Source organism: Lasioglossum baleicum, chromosome 1 (assembly GCF_051020765.1).
Source record: "Lasioglossum baleicum chromosome 1, iyLasBale1, whole genome shotgun sequence".
NCBI classification, from domain to species: Eukaryota; Metazoa; Arthropoda; class Insecta; order Hymenoptera; family Halictidae; genus Lasioglossum; species Lasioglossum baleicum.
The window spans coordinates 9,009,464-9,034,873 of NC_134929.1; the positions used below are offsets into that span (position 1 = coordinate 9,009,464).

At 47.3% G+C, this 25,410-nt stretch overlaps 4 protein-coding genes across 7 annotated transcripts; 1 reads left to right on the forward strand and 3 right to left on the reverse strand.

The window, feature by feature from the left end:
- The first annotated feature begins 84 nt into the window (after nt 1–84).
- On the forward strand, nt 85–3,521 carry Caf1-55 (chromatin assembly factor 1 p55 subunit). Its single transcript, XM_076434130.1, has 5 exons — nt 85–246; nt 726–1,224; nt 1,323–1,580; nt 2,018–2,345; nt 2,431–3,521. Exons 1-5 carry the CDS (start codon nt 228–230, stop codon nt 2,608–2,610), a joined length of 1,284 nt encoding a protein of 427 aa, XP_076290245.1. The 5' UTR covers nt 85–227; the 3' UTR covers nt 2,611–3,521.
- On the reverse strand, nt 3,517–10,109 carry Slob (Slowpoke binding protein). Of its 2 annotated transcripts, none has more exons than XM_076433263.1 (8): nt 8,664–10,109; nt 7,074–7,243; nt 6,614–6,879; nt 6,242–6,536; nt 6,080–6,171; nt 4,378–4,503; nt 4,180–4,253; nt 3,517–3,911 (listed from the first exon to the last, which is right to left on the reverse strand). In XM_076433263.1, exons 1-8 carry the CDS (start codon nt 8,990–8,992, stop codon nt 3,794–3,796), a joined length of 1,470 nt encoding a protein of 489 aa, XP_076289378.1. In that variant the 5' UTR covers nt 8,993–10,109; the 3' UTR covers nt 3,517–3,793. The 2 variants fall into 2 exon arrangements, with proteins under 2 accessions (XP_076289378.1, XP_076289463.1); XM_076433348.1 differs by lacking the exon at nt 3,517–3,911 and adding an exon at nt 3,996–4,062.
- A 736-nt stretch (nt 10,110–10,845) lies between these two features.
- Nucleotides 10,846–13,038, reverse strand: LOC143214974 (non-structural maintenance of chromosomes element 3 homolog). Of its 2 annotated transcripts, none has more exons than XM_076436661.1 (6): nt 12,881–13,038; nt 12,346–12,674; nt 12,110–12,278; nt 11,366–11,460; nt 11,176–11,304; nt 10,846–11,108 (listed from the first exon to the last, which is right to left on the reverse strand). In XM_076436661.1, the coding sequence occupies exons 1-6, from the start codon at nt 12,894–12,896 to the stop codon at nt 11,034–11,036; spliced, it is 813 nt and encodes a 270-aa protein (XP_076292776.1). In that variant the 5' UTR covers nt 12,897–13,038; the 3' UTR covers nt 10,846–11,033. The 2 variants fall into 2 exon arrangements, with proteins under 2 accessions (XP_076292776.1, XP_076292854.1); XM_076436739.1 differs by having other exon boundaries at nt 12,813–12,970.
- An 895-nt stretch (nt 13,039–13,933) lies between these two features.
- Nucleotides 13,934–24,454, reverse strand: Net (atonal bHLH transcription factor 8-like protein net). 2 transcript variants are annotated; one of them, XM_076433906.1, is made up of 2 exons: nt 23,881–24,454; nt 13,934–20,185 (listed from the first exon to the last, which is right to left on the reverse strand). In XM_076433906.1, the coding sequence occupies exons 1-2, from the start codon at nt 23,933–23,935 to the stop codon at nt 18,936–18,938; spliced, it is 1,305 nt and encodes a 434-aa protein (XP_076290021.1). In that variant the 5' UTR covers nt 23,936–24,454; the 3' UTR covers nt 13,934–18,935. The 2 variants fall into 2 exon arrangements, with proteins under 2 accessions (XP_076290021.1, XP_076290113.1); XM_076433998.1 differs by lacking the exon at nt 23,881–24,454 and adding an exon at nt 23,422–23,873.
- Nucleotides 24,455–25,410: the final 956 nt, after the last annotated feature.

Genomic DNA, 25,410 nt, shown 5'->3' on the forward strand with positions numbered 1-25,410 from the left:
GCTTTAGGTACGTATCGCAAAATGTTTGCATGCTATATATTATATATATATAGTTGGCGCGTCGCGCGAGCGATTGCACGATGAAAACGCGGCATGCGCATTTAAGGCATTCTAGCAAGTAAGCTTGCATTTTTGATGAAATCCGGCTGGGCTTCGCGGCTTTTTGGCGGGTTAAGGGATTTGTCAGTATTTCACGTAGTACTGTAAAGATTTAACGAAGCGCAAGGATGGGAGATAAAGACGGCGGTAAGAATCAAATACGTTCTTTAGTATCTCTATTGAGCTTTCCGATTGTTCGTATATTTATAACTACTGAACGTTCGTTCAAAGGACGCTTTCCATATTATGGTAAACAAGATTGCCTCTCGCGAAACTTCTTACGGATTTATCTTTGTCAGAAAGTGCCATTGATTTCGGAAAATTGTCCGATTTCTTCGCGACGTTTCATCGAAATCGTGAACATAGAGAAAAATTGCTTCTTCACTTTCAGTTTAAATGGTTTCAGAGAGAAGTTCTCGTTGATTCGCCGGCAGGTTATATCACCGGAAAGAATGTAACATTTTTATCGGTTGAATTTCAGTCTGTTCCCCGGTGCTAGTTGTTTCATGGCATGTCTGAATAATTACCTTGTCAAATATTTTTTATAGTGGCGTGAAAATTAATTTCCCGGTTGTCTAACCAAACTCGCTTCAATGTGTTTCATTATACGTATTGTTCGGTTGCAGAGACGTTCGACGATGCCGTGGAAGAAAGAGTTATCAACGAGGAATACAAAATATGGAAGAAAAATACTCCCTTTTTGTACGATCTTGTCATGACACATGCTCTTGAGTGGCCATCGTTGACCGCGCAATGGTTGCCCGACGTTACTAGGCCAGAAGGGAAAGATTACTCGGTACACCGCCTTATTCTGGGTACACATACTTCAGACGAACAGAATCATTTGCTCATTGCTAGTGTTCAATTGCCAAATGAAGATGCTCAATTCGACGCGTCTCATTACGATAACGAGAAAGGGGAGTTCGGTGGATTTGGATCGGTCAGTGGGAAAATAGAAATTGAAATAAAGATAAACCACGAAGGAGAGGTGAACAGAGCACGGTACATGCCACAGAATCCTTGCGTTATAGCGACTAAAACCCCATCCAGTGATGTTCTCGTGTTCGATTACACTAAACATCCTAGTAAACCAGACCCGAATGGCGAATGTCAGCCTGACCTGAGGTAAACGGCGATCTATTTTTCATCAAATACTGTAGGATTTTAAGAGAAAGAGGTAGATCCAGTGCTATACGATAATTTTCGTTGTTATTCGTTAACAGATTGAGAGGACATCAGAAAGAAGGTTACGGCCTGTCGTGGAATCCGAATCTGAATGGATATTTGCTGAGCGCGTCCGACGATCATACGATCTGTTTATGGGACATTAACGCGCCGCCGAAAGAAAACCGTGTTATCGACGCGAAAACCATATTCACAGGACACACCGCTGTAGTGGAGGATGTAGCTTGGCACTTACTGCACGAGTCCCTGTTCGGTTCGGTCGCAGACGACCAAAAGTTAATGATATGGGATACAAGGTAACAACTTATGGGATTACATAATGTTAGATTGGAGGGAAAGTTCTGTCGTATTTTAAATAAGCAGGTAATTTTCCTTGTAAATGAAAAACACAAGTTGTTACAAATAATGGAAATTACATCATCGAATAATATTCAATAAATGTTTTCGGGATATCCGCGCTCAAATTTCACGAATTGTGAATAAGATCTCTACAACACAATTAGATAAACTTTGAGCACGGATATCTCGGAAACTATGCGAGATAGCGAAAAAGTGAATAGAATCAATCTTATGGCACATATTGTCAGCTTTAATTTTGTATAGAATGGTCTTACCGCTAGGACGCATACTTTTCGAGATATCCGCGCTCAAAGTTCACGAATTGTGAAAAAGAACTCCACAGCACATATATTATATTGCAACAGATCATTAAGACTGTGTTCTCTGTTAATAGGTGTAACAACACGAGCAAACCGAGTCACACGGTTGACGCTCACACTGCCGAAGTGAATTGTTTAAGTTTTAATCCGTACTCGGAATTCATCCTTGCGACCGGCAGCGCTGACAAGACCGTAGCGCTCTGGGATCTGAGGAATCTCAAGCTGAAGTTACATTCCTTCGAGTCTCACAAGGATGAGATCTTCCAAGTCCAGTGGTCGCCGCACAACGAGACGATATTAGCTAGTAGCGGCACAGATAGGCGTCTACACGTATGGGATTTGAGTAAAATCGGCGAAGAGCAGTCCAGCGAGGATGCCGAGGACGGCCCACCCGAGTTACTGGTACACATACGTTCGATTCGTTTTATGCTAAAGCATGTCTCTTCGTTTTGCATTCGTTCACGTTCGTTTGTTTCTTACCATACAGTTCATACACGGTGGCCACACCGCGAAAATCAGCGATTTCTCGTGGAATCCGAACGAACCGTGGGTGATATGTTCAGTGTCAGAGGATAACATAATGCAGGTATGGCAAATGGCGGAAAACATCTACAACGACGAAGAGCCGGACACGCCAGCGAGCGAACTCGAAGCTGGTGCTTCATAAACTGTGAGAAATAATCAATTAAATTATTTGATATTGAAATTTTCTATGGATATGCGCGCGCGCGCGCGCATGAAATTGATCATTCGAACTAGTATAAGAGAGACGTTAACACACGAGTTTGTACGTTAAAACGAAAAGAACATCAAGAAGCAATAATGTCTATTTTTACTACCGATCTTAAGGCCCGTTCGCGCGTCAGTCGCGATTCTAAAAGATATAGATCGAACAAACGTCGAGCATCCACTGCGTCTATGTCTCGTTTTCTTTCGTTTTCGCTTTTATTTTCTCTTTGATTCGCCAGCCGGTTCGTTCAATTTCTCCACCATTTGTATATGTAGCTCTAAGCCGAATGCGCTGGGCGATAAGTCCCTCTTTCGATTTCTCTTTATAGGGTGAGAGTACAAAGTAAGAGCGAAAGACCCGTCTGTCTGTTGATATTCCGTGTGTTCTCCTCTTTCGTTCGAATTTCGCGATTCGAGTATTATCCACGGACGCGCAATTACACCGCATGCCGAAACGTAAATTGTTCGACAACTCGATCTGTATCCAGCGAAACGTTATTGTTTTCCTGATTTTTCCGTACAAACCGAGAACGTACAGAGTTTCCGCTACCGGGGGCTATATTCGAGGTTCTTCCTGTTTCGTTCGTGTCTCCGCATCGTTTCCCTCTTCCATCCCACCCTCGAATCACATCTTATCGCCGAATCGTTTCCCTACCCGACACCGGCCAATCAAACTATCGAAGTAAAAAAAACAAATACAGTAGATACACGTGGTAGAAACTCGATGGAAAAGGTGTCGAGTCTTCGATGTGCTTGTAAAGTAATCACCGTTTCCCTATTCTTCTCATCGATACGGATGTCTTGGGTGTGTTTTAATACTTTGGATAATAAAATCGACCGTACGTATTATGACTTTTCTTTATTTTGTTCCTCCTCTATACGGTTTCATAATTTCTCCTCTTCTTCTTTTTTCTCTTTTATATTTCTTTTACTAAATATATGTATATATATATATATATGTATATGTGTATGTATAATATTATCGCCGTTAGCTCGTATCGTAAAGATTTTCGAACGCTTTTTGGCACTTGGTACAGCGAGATACGAGTACAAGATCCTCAAAGGACAGAGCGACGATACGCGTTCTATTTAGGGTCGGAATGATCTTTGTTCCCACAAAATTACACAGCCGTGTTCGATAGTTCGTTGTAGATTTCGTCGAGCAGCGAGTGTTCGCAGACCGTCTCCGGTCTGTGCAGAGACAAAGCGTCGACGTCGACCACGTCCAAGCTCGAAACTCTGCAAATCGGAAAAGAATGGGAGCGTGAATTGAAACGGTGAAAAAATGGCCGCGAGGCTCGATTAGCGTCGATTAGTTATAGGATCCTGGGGTGGTCATTACCAAAATCTGCGTGTTAAATACACGTCACTTATAGACCGCGATCGCTGTCTGTTGTGCATGCAAAATGAACGTTTTAGCAAAATTTGTATACTTTTTTTTCGGTTCGTTTTCTTTTGTTTGAAAAATAGGTAGAAACGGATCGATTTCAACATAGCCATTCGTTACCTCTTAGTCACGTTTTGTCGCTTAATGCCATCGAGCAAGTTCGCAATCGATGGTGTTAACGTTGGTCGAAATATCTGCGGCAGAACGAGAAAGTCACGTGAATCGGAGCGTGCCTGTGTTCCATTCTTTTATATTTGGTATGCTTCCGAACGCATTGTGAATTGTATTCGATTTAGAACAGAAGGATTCTACACTTACCGTGACGGGAGCGCTGCGCATTTCGCGGAGATCGATGTTTCTGAACAAATCGTGAACAAGAAGCTCCTCGATACTTCTACGGCGACTAGTCGGCTCGCCGAATATGTACTTCAGCAGTTCGGTCACCTGTACAAGGGAACGTTCTCGTCAATCTTTTTACGATCGTCGTCCAAAGCCCGCAGATTTTCTCGGGTCCGTGGTGAAACTGAACATTGCTGCTTATTCTCGCAACGAAATCTACGCGAACGAACTCTACAATAACCACGAACCCAAGAAAATAACGGAACAAACGGAAAAATTAATGAAAAGTAAAAGCTGAGGGTACAAAGTAGAAGTAGCAGGGGTTGAAACGGTTCTGAAAATAACTGTTTGTTGCTAGTTATAGCTCCTTTATAAAAATAGAAAAAAATGATAGAGGAAAAACTCATATATCATAATAAGTCCTAACTACCTATGACCTATGACCTTATTTTTTATGTGGATGCACCGATGCACCCGCCAGGTGCAATTTCACTTTATTTTTTACTGCAACTCGAATAAAAGTACTAACCCAAGGTCATCGAAATGTCAATACTTCACGAGAAATTTGACATTTTATTGTCAGAGTATAAACATGGCATTAGTTCCTACAATTTATATATCGAGAGTTTGTATAATTCTTGTAGAAAAGTACAGGGTGTATAGAAAGTAATGGTCATCCGTTCTAGGGGTGAATCTACACCACTGGATCGGTGGACATTTGTAAGAGAAACTTGCCGCAAAACTGTTTACAACAAAGAAAATTGTCGGTAAAGTTGCTTCTGTACATCAACACCTTCCACTCATCCAGAAGAGAAAAAGTTTGAAAGAAGCCACATGTCGCAAACAGATAGTTATCAAGGTATAAGCTGTTGAACGAATCGCATTACGCTAGATTACATCGCACATCCGTTATTTATACGTTTGTTTTTTGCAAGGTTTGATTGTGTGGAGTTATACGTATAGACAAACGCCTACTACTACAATCCACCCGACCGTGTCGATGAGACAAAACATAATCCTGTGCGTGTTCGAGCAAACGAAATTTAAAGGGACATTCGTCGCTAGGCCCGTACGACGTCATCGTCTCCCTGCCCATTCGGATCATAAATTTGAAGTTGCAAAATATGAAAAAATACCTTATATCCTTTGTTATAAGAATATTAATCCTGTATTATAAAATGTTACCGAACCTCATCGTTCCTCCAACGGATTAGGCGATATATACCTGTAAAGGACGTTATAGCCGGACAAATAAAAATGGTTCTTCTATGACATTCCTCCTTCGATACCATTTAAATTATGTCATAAATATTTTTTTTGTGCCATTAAAAATAAAGGAGATATTTAGGTGGTCTCCTTCAGCTGAGACACCCTGTACAACCCAGGATTAATATTCTTATGTATAAAAATGGATACAAGGTATTCTTTCATATTTTGTTACTTTAAATTTATGATCCGAATGGGCAGGGAGACGACGAATAATATCTCGTGAAGCATTGACATTTCGATGATCTTGGGTAATAAATATAAATGAGTCATAACAGTTATAATATTTTTCGGTTGTCGTAACTGTTTCAAGAAGCGGAATCCATATCATAACTGTTTTCAACCCCTGAGAAATGGAGAAACGAAAAGAGAACCGAAAAAGAGGCGAGAAAGAGAGAGATAGAGAGATTTGTACTTGTGGATACATTTCAAGATCCGAGAGATGCATGGAATTCGGTTTAAACGTTCGTAATTCGTAACCAGCGCACATTTCGAATAGCATATGACCTGCAAGTAGATAGAATGTAGCGTGAGGAGTAAAGTTTGATAAAGTACAAAGTCAAGATCGCAATCTTACCGAAGGATACGATGTCGATGGGAGTATTCGGCGAGATTCGCGAAGCGATTACCGGATGTATACGGCTGGTGAATCCGAGGAGCGTGTTCTCGAGGCCGGCGAGCCGTGCCACACCGTTTTGAACGAGCACGTTGCCCGAGTGTAAATGCGTTACCATTGGGAATTCCCTTTTCTTCAGAAAGATCAGCGCTTCCAACACTTGTCGGCCCATTTGTTGGATCTGAGGCAGGGGCAGTCCTTTGCCGCGGGCCGCGTACTTTTGGCCCCAATCCTCGTTCCAGCCGGTTCTTTCGATCTGCCGAGCAACCAGCAACCATGTCACTCTCTCTCTCGCGTCTCCTTTCGTTTTCGTCTCCTCCTCCGTATACTCACCCCGTAAATCAAGTCCTTCAGGCTACCCTGACTGATAGGCTGAACCACGATCACGTAATTCTCGCGTTCATATTCGAGAAAATCGATGTCGAATATAGGGCATATGTACGGATGCTGTAACGCCAAAAACAAGTCGCTTAAAATGTTTTTCGTCAGTGAGGAAACGATCAACGAGCAATTGCTGCTCAACGGCGCCAAGGTGATCAGTCGATCGGTCTTTAGGGAAGTGTCCCTCACCGAGAACCAGTGTTTGTTCACCCTCGAGCCTGAAACATCCCGCGAAAAACGAACGAACGAGCAACAAATTTATGGAAGTTTGTCTATCGAAAGATGATGTTGGTACGCGCCGGAGAAACCGTCAAGAGACGGGAGAGAGCAACGGGGGTATAGTTGAACGAGGAGGAAGAGGAGGAGGTGGTGAAACGGGGGTGGAGATTGAGCGGAGGGCTCGAGAGCTTACCGAGATTATTCAGCTGCTTGACGAGACTATAGCGCGGCGTTCTTCGGATATAAGCCTGGCAAATTGATAAAGCACGATCTCGAGATCTTTTCTCCATTTCCATGTACTCGGTGGCATCCTCGCACACCGACGGTCCGTGGCCCAATGCCGTGTAGCTGTGTCTTCCGTTTCTGCCTCGGTTAAATTCGTTTCGATCAGATTTTTCTTTCCCGACTCGCAATTGTTTTCCATTTACCACGTCTTATCTCGTCCGTTCGAAGAAATTTTGCCGATCGTTCGACGATCGAAGGAAAATCAAATAAAACAAAAAATACCTGACCAGCGCGCCCGAATCGTTCGTAAGAGCGGCGCAGCGTTCGAGAGGAATTTCTCGATCGGGTGAATGATTTCTAGAACGATGCCAATAACGGATTAGATTATCGAACCAGCGATTACAAACTGGATCGGTCTCGTTTGGGTTGCCAGCGAGCAGCCATCCGTCTCTGCGAGTGCAACCAAGGGTTTCATCCAATAAGATCACCGATGCAAATGTAAATTCATATTGCTGTCGTCGATGTTTCCACTGTTTGTGGAACTGAAACGTAAGGAATCGCGACGGAAGAAATACAATGCGAGAAACGCGGAAAAAAATCGACGATGGTTTCAATTTCGGAGACTCTGATGACGATCGAGTGTTGTCGATTTATTCGGAATCGGGAAACATAGTTGATCGACGACAGCTAGATAATACATAGAAATCGTCACCCGAGCGAACGTCGTCTTCTCGGAGGTATTCGTTTTTTTCGAAAGCGACAGCTCTGCGAAAAATTCCTGTGACGATCCAAAGTCTCCGCACAGCGACGCGCGGACGTTGAACAATCATCGGTATCCATTGTACTACCAATACTGACTACACGATCCTCGGATCGATCGCGACTCGATCGGGTTTGTAAACGAACCCGGTCGAACGGAACGTGTCCTACGCGAGCGGGAATTTCAATCGTCAGAAAATTCAAATACTACGCGCAATCGCTGAACGATACAAAGAGAAATTTCCAATTGGATTGTCAAAAGGATTGTTATCGTTGACTCGAATAATATCTGTGAATGGGTACACGTCTCCGTGGTAGCGTCGATTATACAGGCCTCTTTTTCGCGGCAACAATAATTCGGTGACGGCACCGCGACGTCGATCATCCTCGTTGATCTAGCATATACGGTGACTCGCTTAATCGATCGAGCACCCTTCAAATCGTAACAACTCTTTTTAGGAAGAACCAAACGACCCGAGTGGTTTCGAGAAGCTAGAAGAATTAGAAATTGTGAGAAAATTCTAGTTTCGCAAAATATTGGGTTGGCAAGAAAGTATTTTCGGTATTTTAAGGTGATGTAAAATCTAATTTTTCTATTCTGGCAATGAACTCTAATCAATAAAATATTTTCCAGTTTGTTCGATGATCTTTTGCCATCTTTTTGCTGATTACTTTCTTGCCGTATAATAATAATTCGAGTCGTACGGTGCATTTTGAGAAGAGCTACTCCGTTTCAAAGGATACTCGATTGATTACGTGAATCCCCGTGGATGTTGTTTGTCGGAGTCGGACGAATTACCTGACGTCCGGTTCTTTACAGCCTCGCGCGGCGGACACGCGGCTGAACAGTATCTTGGCTAGATTGTCGATTTTATTGGTCAGCTGATAGCCTTTCTCTTCGTCGCTGTCCTCGTCCTCGATGCTCGCGCTTCTTCCACGGCGGAGCGTTCCGCGGGCCGACACCATGGCCTCGGAGTCGAGCTCGATGGCACTTTGAGTTCTTCGGTTAACGGCGCGACGTTTCCGCCGCGTCCGAGGACGTTCCTGCCAGAACCTGTCATGTCCGGTAACGTCCGATTCCTTGTGGTCCTCGTCCCGTTTGTTCAAGTTCTGATATAGATTGAACATGATTCGATCTTGATCGTGCCACTGGATCCGGAAATGTTCTCGACCCTAGCGAGAGAGCATCGAACGTGTCCGTGTCGATACACGCGAGATCCGTTCGCGAGCGTTTTTCCTTTTGCTCGGTGTCTCGTTCGTTCGATCTCGGGAACGACAGACTCGTCGGGAAGAATGCACTTCTGAGAGAGAAACGTTCACCGTACCCAGTCCCAGTCTTTCTGGCTTTCTCCGTGTATTTCGCGGCAAACCCCGAACGAGTACGTAGGGCGCATGGTATCGTTCGCCCGCGCGATGGAAGGTCCTGTCGAAGGTCCACGCCTCGCGTCTGGCAGCCTCGAGACGACTCCTTTTTCTTCGATCGTAGACAATCAACTCGTGTTGCCTCGACTTGGTCCCGTTGTTTGCGTGCTCGGTGTCCGCGACCCTTCTCGTGAACGAGACGCGCGGAGAACGCGTCCGAATGGTCCCCTAGGTCGTCCCGGTAGCAACAAACCACCGGGAGGAACAGGAATATCAAATGCTACGAGTGTACGCGAAGTCGATGGCCCGTGACAAAACGATCGCTATCGTAGAAAAAAAGAAAGCGAGAGTATGATGGTGAAAAGGTGCGCGCGGTACTGCGACACTACGAACCGCGCGCGCCACCCACGCAGCGCAACCACCTATCCACCGGACCCGACTGGAACACCGCCGAACACTGACCACCACCGTAGACTCGCGCTCCAAGCCAGCCCGGCCTGACACACATTTCCCGCATTGCTGGCTCAACGGCCGATATATGTATAGCGTTAGAAGCGTATATACGTATACATGCGCCGGGTCTCTCCCCGTCTTTCTCCTGTCTCCCGCCGTTCTCCGCCCCTGCGCAATCTCCATCCGCCATGCCTCCACGCAGCTCTCTTACTTACCCTCTCGAATCACGTATCCCTTGTTTAACGTCTTCACGATCTTTTACGGATTCGTCTGTACCGCGGCTCCTCGCCGCCCGATCTGTCCCACCTTTTCACAAGAGAGCACCCTCTCGTCCTAGAGCTGGCTTCAAATCGCTAGCCTACTATCGCCGGAAATACTCCAGCAACCAACATCTTCGCGTTTCTCGAAAACAGGGTAAGAGATCCAGCTCCAGTCGTTCCGCACGGGCTCTCCCAAGGGAACATCCCTAAGCCGGTAATTCACGGAATCGTCGTTAGATTGCCGATTCTCGGGCAAAACAAACATTGTCCGCGTTAATCGCAAGCTACCGAAGCTAGGTTAAAATAAGAATTTCTGTGAAAAATGTTAACCCTTTGCACTTGGAGCTTTTTCAACTCGAAAATTAAACGTTTCTTTCGACCTAGAATAATTCCATTCTATATTAATTTTGTTCTTTGCACGAATATAAAATTAAATGTTTAGTAATTGGTACAGCAATTTTTAAAAATCCGCAGCCTAATCGCGATACTCTCGAGATCCTTCTTCTGTTCAAGCGATTGAAACAGAAAGTATTACAATTGTCTGACTTTTCAACTTGGAGATGTTCCCTTGTAAATTCGCGGCAACGGAGGCAAATAACGATCGAATTAAACAATTTGGAACACGGCGGGAAAGCTCCAACCACGCCATTCATGAAATTATCCTCCTTTATCGTTTCGTTCGTTTCCGCTTGCCATTGGTTTTACACGGATCGTCGAATCGTACGACGTAACGCCGGAAGAAAATATGAATCCAATTAGATTCGGTTAAAACTAGGCCAATAGGACACGTTTCAGATTCCTCTGACCCCAATGTTGAACTCGAAGACCGCGCACGAACTTTAATCTCGCTCCGCAGTTTTACGGCTGCTCTCAGGGTCGTTCAGACAAAAGGAAAAAGAGAAACAAGTTTAATTCTAAGGTAACAAATATAATATTATTCTCACAGTTGTACGATACTTCCGATTGATAAACAATAGTCTTTGGAACTCTCTCGTTGTCCTTTGTTTTAATTCTAAGGTAGCAAATATTATATTATTCTCACAGTTGTACGCTCACAGTTTGGAACGCTCTTGTTGTCCTTTGTTTTAGCAGGATTAATTCGACTTTTCTCGCGATAACATTGTCTTATATTGCAATGGCCAATTTTTTATATCACGTCCATTGTAGACCTAAGGACAAAGGGTGCTATAGTTCCATCGAAATACCGCTTCGGCGAAAGTGTAACTGCATTCTTACCTCGGATACAAATTCCAAGGCTGCGCGACGGGTAAATTCGTGTTCCGCGCGGCCTCCCCATTTATACTCGATTTTCGACGAGTCGTTCTTATCCTCTATTTTGTTGAGATACTTTTGGGCGACAAATACCTGAAGAACAAGCATTCTTTTAGTTACCAAAAGATTTCTGATAATATTCATTCTTCCTTACCTCGGTCACAACATGCTTGACGTTACCAAAATAATTGTGAATCCGGCCATCTTCGGAAATGATGTCCAAACTCGTTAGAAAATTCAAGAGAGACACTAGAACGATCAACAAGTTAGTTAAAGGAAATAAGGATGTCGGTATTCGTGCTATCCTTATACCTTATAAATCTTTCATCTATTTTCTAAGCGGTTCCGCATACACGAGGTGTGCTCAAAGAATAATGGGAATTTTCATTTTTCGGCAAAAAGTTGATTTATTCATTTACATGAATGTTATCTCCTTCAAATAGATAAAATATTATCTCCTTCTTCCATTCCCCAAAACACTTCTAGAACTCGATCTTTGGAACAGCTTTTAGCTCTTCCAGCGATGTGCTTTTAATCTAATCTATGCTTGAAAAACAGCGACCTTTTAAGGGCCTCTTTATTTTTGGGAACAAAAAAAAAGTGACACGGAGTCTGGTGAATATGGAGGCTGGGGCAACATTACAGTGCTGGTTTTGGCCAAAAAATCACGAAAAAAAGAGAAAGCTGACATCGAAATCCTTGAAAACATTGAATACCACACCAATGTACAGACACTTTTCAGACATGTTTGCTAACACAAGAAAGAAAAAATGGTGTGAACCAAGCTAATACAACCCGCAAAATTAGAAAATTCCCATTACTTTTTAATACACCTCGTACTTAGAAGTACACAACTGTAAGTAACAGGAGAGATCCGAAGAATGGTTTTATCGATTACCTTCTGTACAGGATTCCTCGCTCATAAAGATGTGCGTAAGGACCAAGAACAACAATACTCGTTGGCTACCATCTGTTCCCACAGGCTGAATATGAGGCAGGTCATTCACCAATTCGTTTACCAATATGTACTTATTACCTTCTATTTCTATTAGATTGTACCCGAAGATCTACAAATGCATTTATTTACATAGTGAAGCAATTAGAATGTAAACTGAATGAAAGACTAATACGTACCTTCGACAGCAGGGTTCTGGCTTTACTAATCACACGATGGTATAGTTTTGATTGTCCTCCGAGGGCATTTTTGATGATACGTGGTTTGTTAATCACTTGTTTTCCTCTGTCCAATGTGAAAAGATACCTTATCATGATGTTAGCTAGTTCATTCTCTTCCCCTGACACCATAGATGAGGGGGATGCCTTGATACTTTCATTTGAGCTGGGGTATGGCTGCGACAGGGTCTCGTCTCTGGTTCTTCGTGAACTGCGGGTGGTCGGCTGCGACAGAGACGAGACCCTGTTACTTCGTGATCTGGTGTTCGGCTGCGACAGGTTTCGTGTTTCTATAAAGAGGAAAGGACGATTAACGCATCGCTGTAATAAATAGATAATAATTAGACAGCGGATCTTTATGCAAAATAAAATGTTTATGCATCATTTGCAGGGAAATGGAGCTAGATAAAAATCTATTTGCTACGTACATGATTTATACTCCATACTGCAAATGCATCAAATCCGCTGTCTAATAATAATAGTGTTGTTTACTAACCCATCTTGGGCAACATGGTCAACAGAACTTGAACAGAACGAATCCGTTGAAAAGTCACAATCGTCACAATCAACAATGGAAAGAATCGGTGGCGTCATTTGCTTCAAGAAGTCGAAGCTGATAGTCAATTAGTACCGCGGTGCTCCGCTGGATGTCGCGAGAATGGCCAAAATCGATTCGATCAGTTAGAGATAGGGTTTGTAATCCCGCGCCATTTTCAATCCCGCGGGATACATGTGGGATTTGTTTCAATCCCACGGGACTCCGCAGGACTATTTATTAAATAAACAAATTTTACTTTGTTAGCAAAACACAAACAAAATCTAGATCTACATACATTTAAATTAAAATATATCTTTTTTTGGAAAACAAAAAGTATTATTGAAAAAAATGTATAATAGTATAAAATACATAATATAATAATTATTAAAAGAAGGTATTTCAATAAAAAAATTGTTGTATTAATATCGAAGCTACAAATTATAATATACAATACGATATTAATAATTGCTGAGGTTAATCGGAAGAATTTTTCCCTTTATCGAAATGTTGGCTAAGGCTTCATTTTCGAATTATTAATGAAGTTAGGTACAGGTAAAAATTGTTTAGAAAGAATTATATACAAACGAGCTGACTGTAAATATAGCATCACCTGTTTAAGAGATGTGGGGCTAGAAAATGACGCGGGATCCTGCGGGATTGCGTTTAACGTAAACCCAGTAAGGTAGAAAGTGACACTAAAATGATAATAAATTTTTTCGAGTCGGCAAAAATCCCTTTGGGAAACATTTTCAATGCAAAATGAACCTATGTGCAAACTTTAGCTCAATCCGATTTGACCGACTTTCGGAAGTTTGGCCGAGAATTCGATGCCGTTGATCGACTAATTTCGCGATTACAAAAACGCCTACGAAGGCGTTGCTTGTGACACATCAATTAATATACTGCACTATATAGTTTGCGCTATACGATATGATCACTATGATGCAACGTAACAGAATTCTAGTAATATTACCTGATACTAGTCGAAGAAAGCGAATTGAATATTCTGCGTTTTTAACTTTGCATGATTTTTATTATACGATTTCTTTTTACAAATAAATACATAAATTGTTTATCCTTATATATTATAGCACGCTTCTATGCATTTACTAGGAGGCCTCGATGAGGTATTGGTAATTGGTACGTACATACAATTAGGCACGAGCGGAAGGCATTTTTATTTCCATTGAACCCGCCGTATCGATTCGAGCACTGCGTAATAGTAGTTAATTAACAACTGATTATTCGTCGAATAGCCTTGGAGAACTTTAGTAAACGATTTTTGAACGCCTGAAAATAATTGTTCGCGTAACAATGTATGGCGCGCGGGTAATCGTTTATTAAAGTTTCTTCCCGAATAATATTTAGCGATTTAATCGAACCAGTCTCCCAATGGCTTCGTAGAACCGATCAATGTCGCCGCCTCATACTAATTGGCTACGATCGCAAATTTAAGGTCCGTACAGACATGCTATACATTCTTCACGGATGTTGGTGGCTGAATCTTTCGAGTTCTTTGGACATGTGATAATAATGCGCGGAACAGTCACCTTTCTCTATTACAGTAGCTTACGCCTGTATAATAAGTACAGTCTTCCCTCGCATAATGTTACTTTCGTCTGTACGGATAGTGTTACTTTTTTCTCCCTCGGTCGCGTTACAACGTGACACGATCCGAGGTCAAGTATTTTTTGTCATCGCATCAAATATGCAAAATCAAAGTACGCGTTTCCATCACCTTTTGCTTTTTTAATACCGCAAGATGTATGTATACTGTTTACGGAGAGGATGTACCGCCAGATTACCATTTTTTTCCGCTTTTCTCAACATTTTTATAAATAAAGTCATAAAAAGTCATACATCTAAACTTTTTGCTAATAATAGACAGAAATTCTACGAGCATAGGATCTTTAAAGAGGTATTCTCGTTTCCAGAATTGCAAGGATGCGGGATGCGCCTTCTCATTTCCCGATAATGCAAAGATGGGGTTTCCCAGTAATCAAACGCGCTAGATAAAAGATCTATCCAGACCACTGTCTTCCTCAAAAGTCCTACTTTTACGTTTACGAAGCGTAATTTCCTGTCGCAGCTTTATGATAGAACTTTTGAGGGAGACAGCGGTCTAGAATGGTCTTTTATCTAGCGCTTTTGACTGCTGGAAAACCCCATCTTTATATTATCGAGAAATGAGAAGGCGCATCCCGCACCCCTGCAATCCTGGAAAGGAGAACGCCCCTGTAAGTTACCTGAAAAATCGCAAGAGATCATAGAACGAAATGTCACAAACCTTATTCGAAATGGTAAAAATTCGCTTTCATTTTCCCTCGAGAAAATGAAATGACTTTCCTAACACGACCTAATAGTAATGTATAATTAGCAGAGCGGCGAACTTCGTCGAGCTTTCGTTCGGTGTTTCTCGAGCACCCTGTACACTGGTCTGGCCGTACCGTCGCGAAACACCGGAGGAAACTGGCTCGTATGCGAGAGCTTGGCGCCACACTGTCGCATCCTATATACAGAATCACTCTCGCACGAACTATACGAGCACATACTTGGACGGGGAAAACGCGTACACACCGTAGCCGCCGCGCTGTAGCCACCGCATGGCGGCATGCCTACACCTAGGGGGAAAAAGCAGGGAGGTAGATAGCGAGGTAGTTGCCGGTGATTCGCACGGTAGAACGGTATCGTTTTTCCCGGTCGTTCTCCTTCTACCTCTTCTTTGCATTTTCTCTTCTTCCTCCGTTTTCTATTCTCTCTCCCCTTTCGATGTCGTACCGATACACGATTACCACGCTTTACACCAGAGGAATCTCTCGCACTCTCTCTCTCTCTCTCTTTCTCTTTCCCCCTCTAATTTTCATCTTTGCTCATTATGATCTTTGATCGCCGTTCGGTCGACGAGCAACGCGTCGGATCAACACCTTTGCTACCGCAGAGTCCAGTTTGCGATAGCCTGTCGTGTTCCTTTACGGTGGTAGTTTCGATGGGTTTCAATCCTCGGCGTACAATAACAAATATCACCGAAATGCTGACACGATATTACAGTACAAGACGTTAACATGGAATTGCCTAGCAATCAAAAGACCTTCAAGTGGCGCTTCGAATAAATTCCTGAAGGTCCTCCCCCGCTAAGGCCGCGGTCACAGTAGCACCGATATCGGTCGACGCATCTGTCTCTTTTTTCGAGCGTGCGAAAAAGAGACATCATCGGATCCATTGTGATCGCAGCCTGAGGAATGTCTGTCACCTTGACCCGATGGGATTCATCAGGAAAATACTGCCATAAGGGGGTGCAGACGAAGGAACTGGCGAAAGCTTGCTTCCTCTATTCGTACCAGACCACTGTAAAAGGGAAACTAGGAGGAAACGGAAGTAAAAAAAGTGGCAGATTGCGAGCAAGGTTCGGTAATATGAAGGAGCGTATAGATCGGTAAACGCGAGAGACGGTACGCATGGATTCGCGTAGGTCGTTCGACATAGAACGACATAGAACGTTGGCGGTTGCTGGCTGGCGGTTGGCGGCCGGCGGCCGGCGACGGTCAACTGGCGCCAACGTTCTGGCAACCTCCCACCAGACATGCTACATACGTATATACAAGTTTGCCTCGTTAAGCGCTGCTTCACGGTTACACCGTTCTACATAAATTGCCCGATTATTCGGCGAGTTATCCGTTCGATTCGGCCTCTGCTCCGGATCGGAAAGAGTCCGGGACACGTTCGAGTGTCGGCCACCCGATTTCGTCGCGTGCTGTTCGCGTATCTGTATTTTACGTGTCGGAAACGGCTCTCGAGAACGCTGCGCGCCGCGTCGATTATTATTCGCGACGTGTAACCGCCGAAAATTTGCCGATGCTTATGAAACCGGTAAACGCACCTGCTACATAGCGCAGGTGCGCCCCTGCAATTTCTCGTCGCGTCGGATCTACTCGACGTACGGCGAGAGTCTGCGTACGCCTCTAGCAACCGTTCGTCCCAATTGTTACACGTCAGCCCGATCCGAGTAATCTGAACGCAAACCGAATCTACACGTCCCGTCCATGAATCACCGGACACTTACTTTTATCTTCGACAGAACGGTAATCAAAGAATACAAGCTCCCAGCTTGATTTTGTAGTTTTATTTTGATTAGATGTAGCTGTTATACGATAATATTTGAATGCAAAATTAAATATAAACATACACTATTTGAATAGATGTTGGAAAAAAGAGATTGAGAAATTGTGGGGTGATTATGGACAGCTCTAGAAGCCAAATATAATATAAGAATAGTAATTAAAACTTATAAAATGTAAGATATTTTTTATGAAGTACCTTTTCTATTCCATAATATAGGTTCTTTAATAACAAAAAATCGTCTGCATCCTTTGAATTAGTGTCCGGTAACTTACGGATGAGAGTGCACCCTTAGCCTCTTCAACTTTCTTTCACGTCATCCATTCTGCCCTCCACACAGTGTCCGAAATTCCCCCTATTTGTACACATGCAATCCGAGAATCTTCAGACTTCTTGATCGACTGTTCTATACAGGGTAATTCTGTGAACTAGGACAAGTCACTGCCCTTTTTTATAATACGTCCTAACTTCCTATGACCTTGAAATTTACAAAAGGGTGAATTTGGAGTGCGAAACCTCTAGCAGACTATCTATTGTAAAACCAGCAGCAGAATAAACCTTTCGAAATTTTCTTGCGAACCTGTTGTACTCGGATTCGGCAACACAATGTCTCTCTTTTTCTCGGCGAAACGATATCCATCTGCGATCGGTGGGAATCGGACGAATGTATCGCGGAAGACGAGGTGTCGCGAGCAGGAAAGCTCGAGGCTTGTATCGTGAAAGCAGACGGCAGAGACGAGTCCGGGAATAAAGGAGCAGATGTTGTTTCGCGTTCTTGACATCTCCCTCCTATCGTTTGCGAGCAGGTCTCACTTGCCGGCCGTCTACGTCTCATTCCGTATCGACGACACCGGTGTTGCACCGGTGGCCATGTTAGGGATAATGTTTTGCCGGCGGAGCAGTACTCGACTGTAGCCTGGAGCCTCGGAGACGCGAAAAAACGCGACCGAGTTGACCGAAGCGATACCACGAGTGTACGAGTATGCGAGGCCGGTTCTCGGCGAGCTAAGCTCTCCGGCGAGCAGATCTCGTCGCGAGAACACCGATGTAACCGCAACGCCGGAAGGAAGGAAGGATAAAAGCAAAAATCTGTTTACTCGCGTGGCTTCCTCGTCTATGATAAAATTGCGAGTGGAACAGCGTCGCGTCGTGTCGGCATATCCTTATCGGAGCGATCGCGTTTCACGCGGTAGACGTTGCGGCGGTCCTAGATCGCGAGAGGGATTCCTTGGCAGGGACAAATAAATACAAACGTGCAACGTTTTCGAGACGTTTTCTGTTTTATTTGTCTGAAGTTCGACGGAAGCGAGCTCGCAAATGCTCAAAATCTTCTTACAACGTAGGAGGGTATATTTACGCGACATGGCGTTCGACGGGACGAATTCTGTTCATCGCGATCGCGAGACCGATTCCTTGGTTTCGTTCTTCTCCCGGGTTTGGTCCGTCTTGAGGTGGGAAGTTGCATTCCGTTTTCCTTTCCCTTCCGGTACGATTTCGTCGGATCGAACGGAATCGCGCGATCGCTCGATCCCTGGATACGCGCGTTTGGGTTAGGCTTGTGGCACGGCGAGGCGAAGCGAGGCTGGGCAAAGCGGCGCGACTCGAGGACAGAGAATCGCGGTAGCCTCGTGTACTCTTCGTGCCTCACAAGAAGTCTCCTGGCAGGAATTCGAAAGGAATGCGGCGGCCAGTCATCCGATTGGCACTTTCGGTTCTAGCCGAATTATTAGCTACAATGTGTCACGTGACTGGGTAAACATTGGCTGCGATCGACGACCCCGTTTGCCCCTGTGCTTTCTTGGGGGACTTTCTTGCGAGGCACGGAGACTACGTGGATTGCAAAATTCGCAGGATCTCCGTGATCCCCGATCAGCTGAGCTGCTGGCCACTGGTTCGTTCAGTCTTCTTTCCTCTTTCTGAGCTTGCCTTCCGTCTGGATGGTTCTTGACACGAGATCCACGCAGGCCCCCAACGACGCGGTATTCGTCGATTCGCCTTCGGGAGTGCCGACTATCTTGCCGAGAGTCATGATGTAGCTGCAAGCGATCCTCAGCACGGACAGTTTCGACAGCTTTTGATTGTGGGAATAGGCCGGTATGGCGCGTCTCAGAGTATCGAAGGCAGCGCTTATCGTGTGCACTCTGGTTCTCTCTCTGGCGTTCGCCTCTATCCTTCTCTCGCGGGTCATGTTCTTGTAGTTTCTCTGCTGGCCGACCGACGAGTGTTGCCTGGTGTGGCTGGTCTGCGCGTTCGTTGGCACCATCGGCGACGGGTCGTTGTCGTTCACGACGGGCCGATGGTTCTCCTGACGGTTCAGCAACAGACACGACGACGACGACGTCGAAGCCGACGCCGACGATGACGACGAGGATGAAGATGAGGAGGACGAGGAGGAGGAAGACGATGCGGACGAAACGTTTACCCGGTCCACCGGGTACGTCCTCTCGTAGGTTCCGTTGACGGCCGGATGCGACGGTACTCTACCCTCGACTTCTCCTCGGAGAACGAGCGACAACGGTTCCTCTTGTAGTCTGGGATGTGCGTTCGCCGCGACGCATCCGTTCGACGTCGCGGTCGAGCTTGCGCTCGCGTCGTTGGTCGCGACGTTGCCCGACGAGGCCGCGGATTCAGATTTTTGCCCGATCGGATGATCTCGTCTTTCGATTCGGGTCAGGCGAGACTGCGTCGAGTGTCGAAGCCTCGTCGAAGGGTCCTCGGTACGCTGCGATTCCCTTCGAGCTTGGAAAGCTTTCTGCTCGACTTGTCTGTCGTTGGACGAGGTCGACGTTCCCGTCAACGGTTTGAACGCGACGGGCGGAGGAAGAACCTTCTCCGCGTCGACGGTCTTGCTCGAGCTGCTCCACGGCCGGAAGGGGCTCGGGGAACTGGTCGTTCTCGACTCTTCGTCGTCCGGAACCATCGGCGTCACCTCGACGCGCTCGAATCTTCTCTTCTTCAGCGGCGCGGTGCTCGGCTCCTGGATTTTCCGAGGCTCCGCCAGTTTCCTCTTGTTCCTCAGAGATATCGGAGTGACCTGTACTTCCAGACTGTCCTCCGACGCGCTCGGCGAGTGCAGGCCCGACATGTCGTCTTCGTCTGCCCCGCTCGAGAAACCGGCGTCCCTCTCCGAATCGGCCATGACTCCGGCTGAAATCAAACAAATAATCGCGGTCACGTAATCTGTCGTAGAATTTCGATAGAAGTTTTCCGAAATACCGGCGAAGGATGAATTCGCACGATCGTCGGGGAGCAAGGCAAGAGGGAAAGGGGAATAGCGCGGCGCCACGGTCGAAGCAGGTCCTATCTCTGATAGAATTCCGTGGGTGAAACGATTTCGTTCGGGTTCTGTCCCGTGACGCCACGCGCCGTCTCGCATCGTTTCGTATCGTCTCGCATCGTCTCGCCTCGTATGGCCGAGGAGACGAGATGTTTTTAGGTTCGGTGCGTCACCCAACTGGTACCATCTGGCGCACAGGTCTCGCCCGAGATTCTAATAGGCGCAACCTTCTCTTTCCGTTTCGTCTTTCCGCGTTTCCGTCGCTATGCCGCTATCGGTTTCGCTCGCAGACATCGCGCATTGTGCATTGTGCATTGTACTTTGTACACCATCGCCGGCTCGGCTCGGCTCCGATCCGATCCGATCCGTTAATCCTCGATTCATCGAGCGAATTGAACGCGCGTCGCTTACGAAGCGTCGTCGGTCTCTGTTCCAACTCCCTACTCGTCTCCGTGGACGATTTAAACGATGGGAAAAGCTAGTCTGGGAGGGGATCGGAGACCACATGGCGCTGGCGCCAGCCGCTCGCTCTTCCTCCTCGTTCTTCTCGTTCTTCTCGTTTCGTTGCCTTTTGCGGAGTCGGCTGCACGGCTCCAATCCGATCGGTCTTCTTGTCTCGGTCTCTCGACGCGCCACGGGGGATATCGTTTCGAGGATTACCTCGCTAGCGCGATAGTTCTGTTCCCCGCCGTGGACGAACCGTTTCCATTGAAAATTTACGCGAATTGCGACGGAGGATCGCGTCTCAGTGTTTCGATAAAAAGCAGACATGTGGGAAAACCCGAAATTCTCGAGAACCCGTCCTTGTCCCGAATCGAATTCTCGAGCCGGTCTTTAATAAAAGACTCGAGACTAACTTTGAAAGCTTTAATGAAAAGTTGTGGTCGCGTCGCGTCGCCTTCGAGATCGATTTCTTGAAGATCCGTCGAGCCTTCTCGAGATTGCCGAGAGAAGAAGATAACGGGCCGCGCGCACCTGGCGACAGCGTGGGTCGCGCGCCCACCGAATTTATCGTTGCTCCGATAAGCCTCGTCGCCTTCGATACTGAGCATCTGGTTGGGTACTCTCCCCCTCTCTCTCTCTCTCTCTCTCTCTCTCTCTCTCTCTCTCTCTCTCTCTCTCTCTCCCTCTTGATCGCGCGAAAACATACCGGTACTCGGGGCAGAGAGGTGGAAGAGGAAACAACGAACGACGGGAAGATAAACACGGTCGTCTATCGACGAGCGTTTCGTCGAGGACGGTACACGCGAAATGGGTCGAGCAGCGGGGAGAACGCGGCCGATTCAGTTTCGCGAGATCCCGTTCCTCCTCCGTGGAACGGCGAATCGCAGAGACGCTCGACGATCGTCGAACACGTGTCTCCCTCGGCATTGTGCTCGTGAATATCTCGAGAAGCCACCTTCGCCGTCCCATTCGGCAATTGTTCAAACAAACCGAAATAACCATGGACATCTGTGTAAACCGGCGTAAAGTCGAGCGAGCGGCTCTACCCACGCGTTGTTCGTCTCGCGCGCGCGCGAGCGCGCGTCGTTCGAGCGTCGTCATTCGGATACGATACACGGGCTGACAGTGAACGCGCGGATGCGGTTCCTTCGCTCGAATTCCCGCGGATCCGTCGAATCGTTTGTCGCCGATTCTCTCGAATAGGTTGGCGCTAACGAGCGAAAGTCCGACCCTCGATAAGCGATCGAGAAAGCGTGCTCAAGAGACCGTCCCTCCTTCGACGCGAATATCGACGGGAAAATCGGCCCCTGGAAATTTGTCGCCACCGCTACACCTGCGTCCGCGCTACTTGTCCCAACTTTTTTATGGGTCTATCGATAATTACGCGAGTTACCGGTAATCCCCACCGTTCCGCCGTCGGAATCAATGTCGGGAGACACGCGAACGTTCCGGGGCAAAATAAGAACCGTGCAGAGAGGAAAAACTTTTCTGGTCTCGCGTGTTTTGGTCTAATACCGGAGGACGTTCACGACAGAAATTGACAACAACGGTTCGAACCCACCGATTTGTCGAATCTCGCGAAGCTTGTCTGTCGCTCGATGCGTGGACGAGGTTCGCACACGTCGCGGTGCAGCGGTCGACACAAATATTTACTCGGCGAACGCGACGGAGCGTGTTCCAAGAATATCGAGATATCGACTGGTCGCGATACGCGGACGAGTTTGCCGCGCGCCAACTGTTTCCTTCCTCCCGAATCGAAATCGCGAGCGTAAGCCCGACCGCGCCGATGTTCGCAAGAGACGCACGCGACGAGCGATGCGCGGTCAGCGGATGCGACTCGTTCCTAAAGATAAAACGGGGCTTCGGCGAATCGTGTGGCGACCTTGTCCTTCGACCTTTGCGGGGCGTTCGTTCGCGCGCGGAATTCTTACGGAATTGTACGCGTCGTGGATCGCGATCAAATCGGCCGAACACCGGCCGAAAGAAATATCGGGAACAGAGAAATCCTCGGCGAGAGAGAGAGAGAAAGAGTGGGAGAGGAGCCTCTGGCACTCGGAGAGTGTCGAACGGAAGAGGTTCGGTTCAGGTAGCAGGTGCGACTTTGCGCACAGGTGGGTGGAAGGTTCGGCGCTTCCCGAGGCACCGTTCGTCCCCTTGCCGCGCGCTCTCTCTCTCTCTCTCTCTTCCATCCATCGGTTTACTCATCGCTTTTCTACCTGTTCGTATCTACCTGTGCGTACCTCTGCCGCACACAATAGGGTATCGATTACATTCAAGACACCGACGGTTAAATCTGGTTTATCCGGTAATCACGTTTCTCCGCTCGTCTTTCGATTGCGGATTTCGGAGCGGTCTAGCGGTCGGAGAGTTCTAAATACCAGGCCCGAAACGCAGGACGATTCGTTCCGGACACCCGGAGAATCGAGGAGAACGATCGCGAACTACGATTAGACGATGAGTTTCGAGTTTGGTCAAGGGCTCGTTTGTTGGTTTGTTCGGCGCTTCGGTGGTTCGGCGCTTCGTCGCCTGCTCGCTCGTCTGTGTGGCAACCCACGCTGGCGCCGCCGCGCCCGTCTCTCTCTCTCTCGTCTTTCTCGTGTTTCTCGCGTCCTCCTTTTCTAGCAACCGGCCGCGTCCCCCTGCGTCTCCCTCGACTTCTTACCATCCCGCACAATCCGTCGTTCTTTCTCAGCTTCTCGCTGCTGGCGTATCTGTCGACGACTCACGCACGCTTACACGTTCGCATACTCTTGTACGCTGGCGCGTAACTCCGTTTCTCTCTCTCTCTTTTCATCCGACGTTCGCATCAAGAGACTAGAAGAACGTTTGCGTCGCGACACCGTGTCTCGATTCCGTCGCGATACCGAACCCGTCGATCCTCCTTAGGGGGGCGACTGGCGGCGCCGTTCATAACAATCGTTATCGTTCCTCGCGACTCCTAACTAAACGTCGTTAACCATCCTCTCCGTCCCACCCACGATTCCAAGGCGTAGACGTTCGCGACGAGTTTAGCGAACGCTGGTTCGTTTCGTCGCCCAACGGAGAATCTTTTGCGAAACGAACCGAACGCGAAGGGAATACGATCGGTTTCCCGAGACGCGTATAGTCATGCGTTATTTACCTTTCATCAGAGCGGACAGCTCGGAGGTGGACTCAACGACTCGATGAGTAGTCATTTTTTCGGCTGATGTCGGAGACGCGAACTCTCTCTCTCGCGTTCACCACCCCCGAAGAATCTCGATCACTGAACACGCACTATTGACGTGCGATGCACTGGTTTCGTAGGCTGGTTCCCATGCACACGTGTGTTGCGGAGCGGCGTACACCGACGGGACAGTCTTCTTCTTCTTCTCTCTCGTGGTTCCGATCGCAAAACGTGCCCGGGCGGCTAATCCAAATGTAATCGAACCACTGATAAACTACGACGGAGTAGCTCTTGCACGACACCGACTGGTTTTGTTCGTAGAGCGATGATCGACCGAGATCGAACTCTAGCGAAACAGGAAAAAGAAAGCGAGAAAGAGTAGCTGAGAGCGCACGTAGTCCTCGCTCGGTCGCGGTCGACGATGTACTGACTGGCCGCCTCGTGCGTTCGAGCCTCTTTCATCGGATACGCGTGCGAGGGAGTCCCGACTGGCCTGCGACTTTGCTGCCTCTAACGTTACCACCACCACCACCACCACCACTGCCGCCACACCACCAACACCAACACAACCGGCACCACCATCGTCCGGGACCGCTACTACCACCGAGATACCTACACCGACACCGACACCGTGTCGCTTTCGTTGTTCTCTCGCACGGTCACCGATACACAGAGGCAACGAGCGTTGTTCTTCTGACCAGCTTTGGGACCGCTACGGAGAACGCGATACACCGGCTTTAGCCCGAATACCGGTGCATACGCGATAAGGCACGGCGGGAGCAGAGAAGAATCGAATTTGCGCGCACGGAAACTCGATCGGTTCTCGTCTCCGTCATCGGCGCCGACAACTCTGGCTCCAGCCGACTTCCGTCGTCTCTCCCGGTCCACGATGCAACGGGACGAGGCGGATCGTTAGAAACGATCTCGCGAGATCTGTGTCGCGTCGTGGACGATGGTGCGGTGTGTCTGCGTGGTCCGTCTCTGTCTCTCTTTCTGCGTCGGTGTCGATGTCGGTGTCGGTGTCGGTGTCGGTGATGGTGTCGGTGTTGACGGCGAAGAGACGGAGGCTGGCGTGCGGGCCGAGAGTCGAGAGCTGCGAACGGAGAGCAGAGAGCCGTGAGCCGGGGAGAGGTGTGCGGCGAGCGGCGTGCATTGTTGGCGGCAAGAGGCAGCGGGGGCCGACAGAACGGCGCCAGCCGGCCGAGAGTTTGACTCGGCTTCCCTGAGCCGGAGCCGGAGCCAGAGCCGGAGTAGTCCATCCTTCTTCTTCGTCTCTCTATTCTCTTTGTTTCTCTCTCCTTGGATCCCGTCCCGTCCCGAACCATCCCATTCCATTCTGTGTCCCGTCCCGTCCGCTGGTTTCTTTCCTCTTGGTCGTTGCCTACCTTCCTCCGACTCTCCGACCGCTCGCTCTCCTCCTCTTCCTCCTCCGCCGAACCGCGCACTGCGTTGACAATCGACAAAAATCAAAAAATCTATTAGGTTGGAGGAAATGTTCTGTCGTAT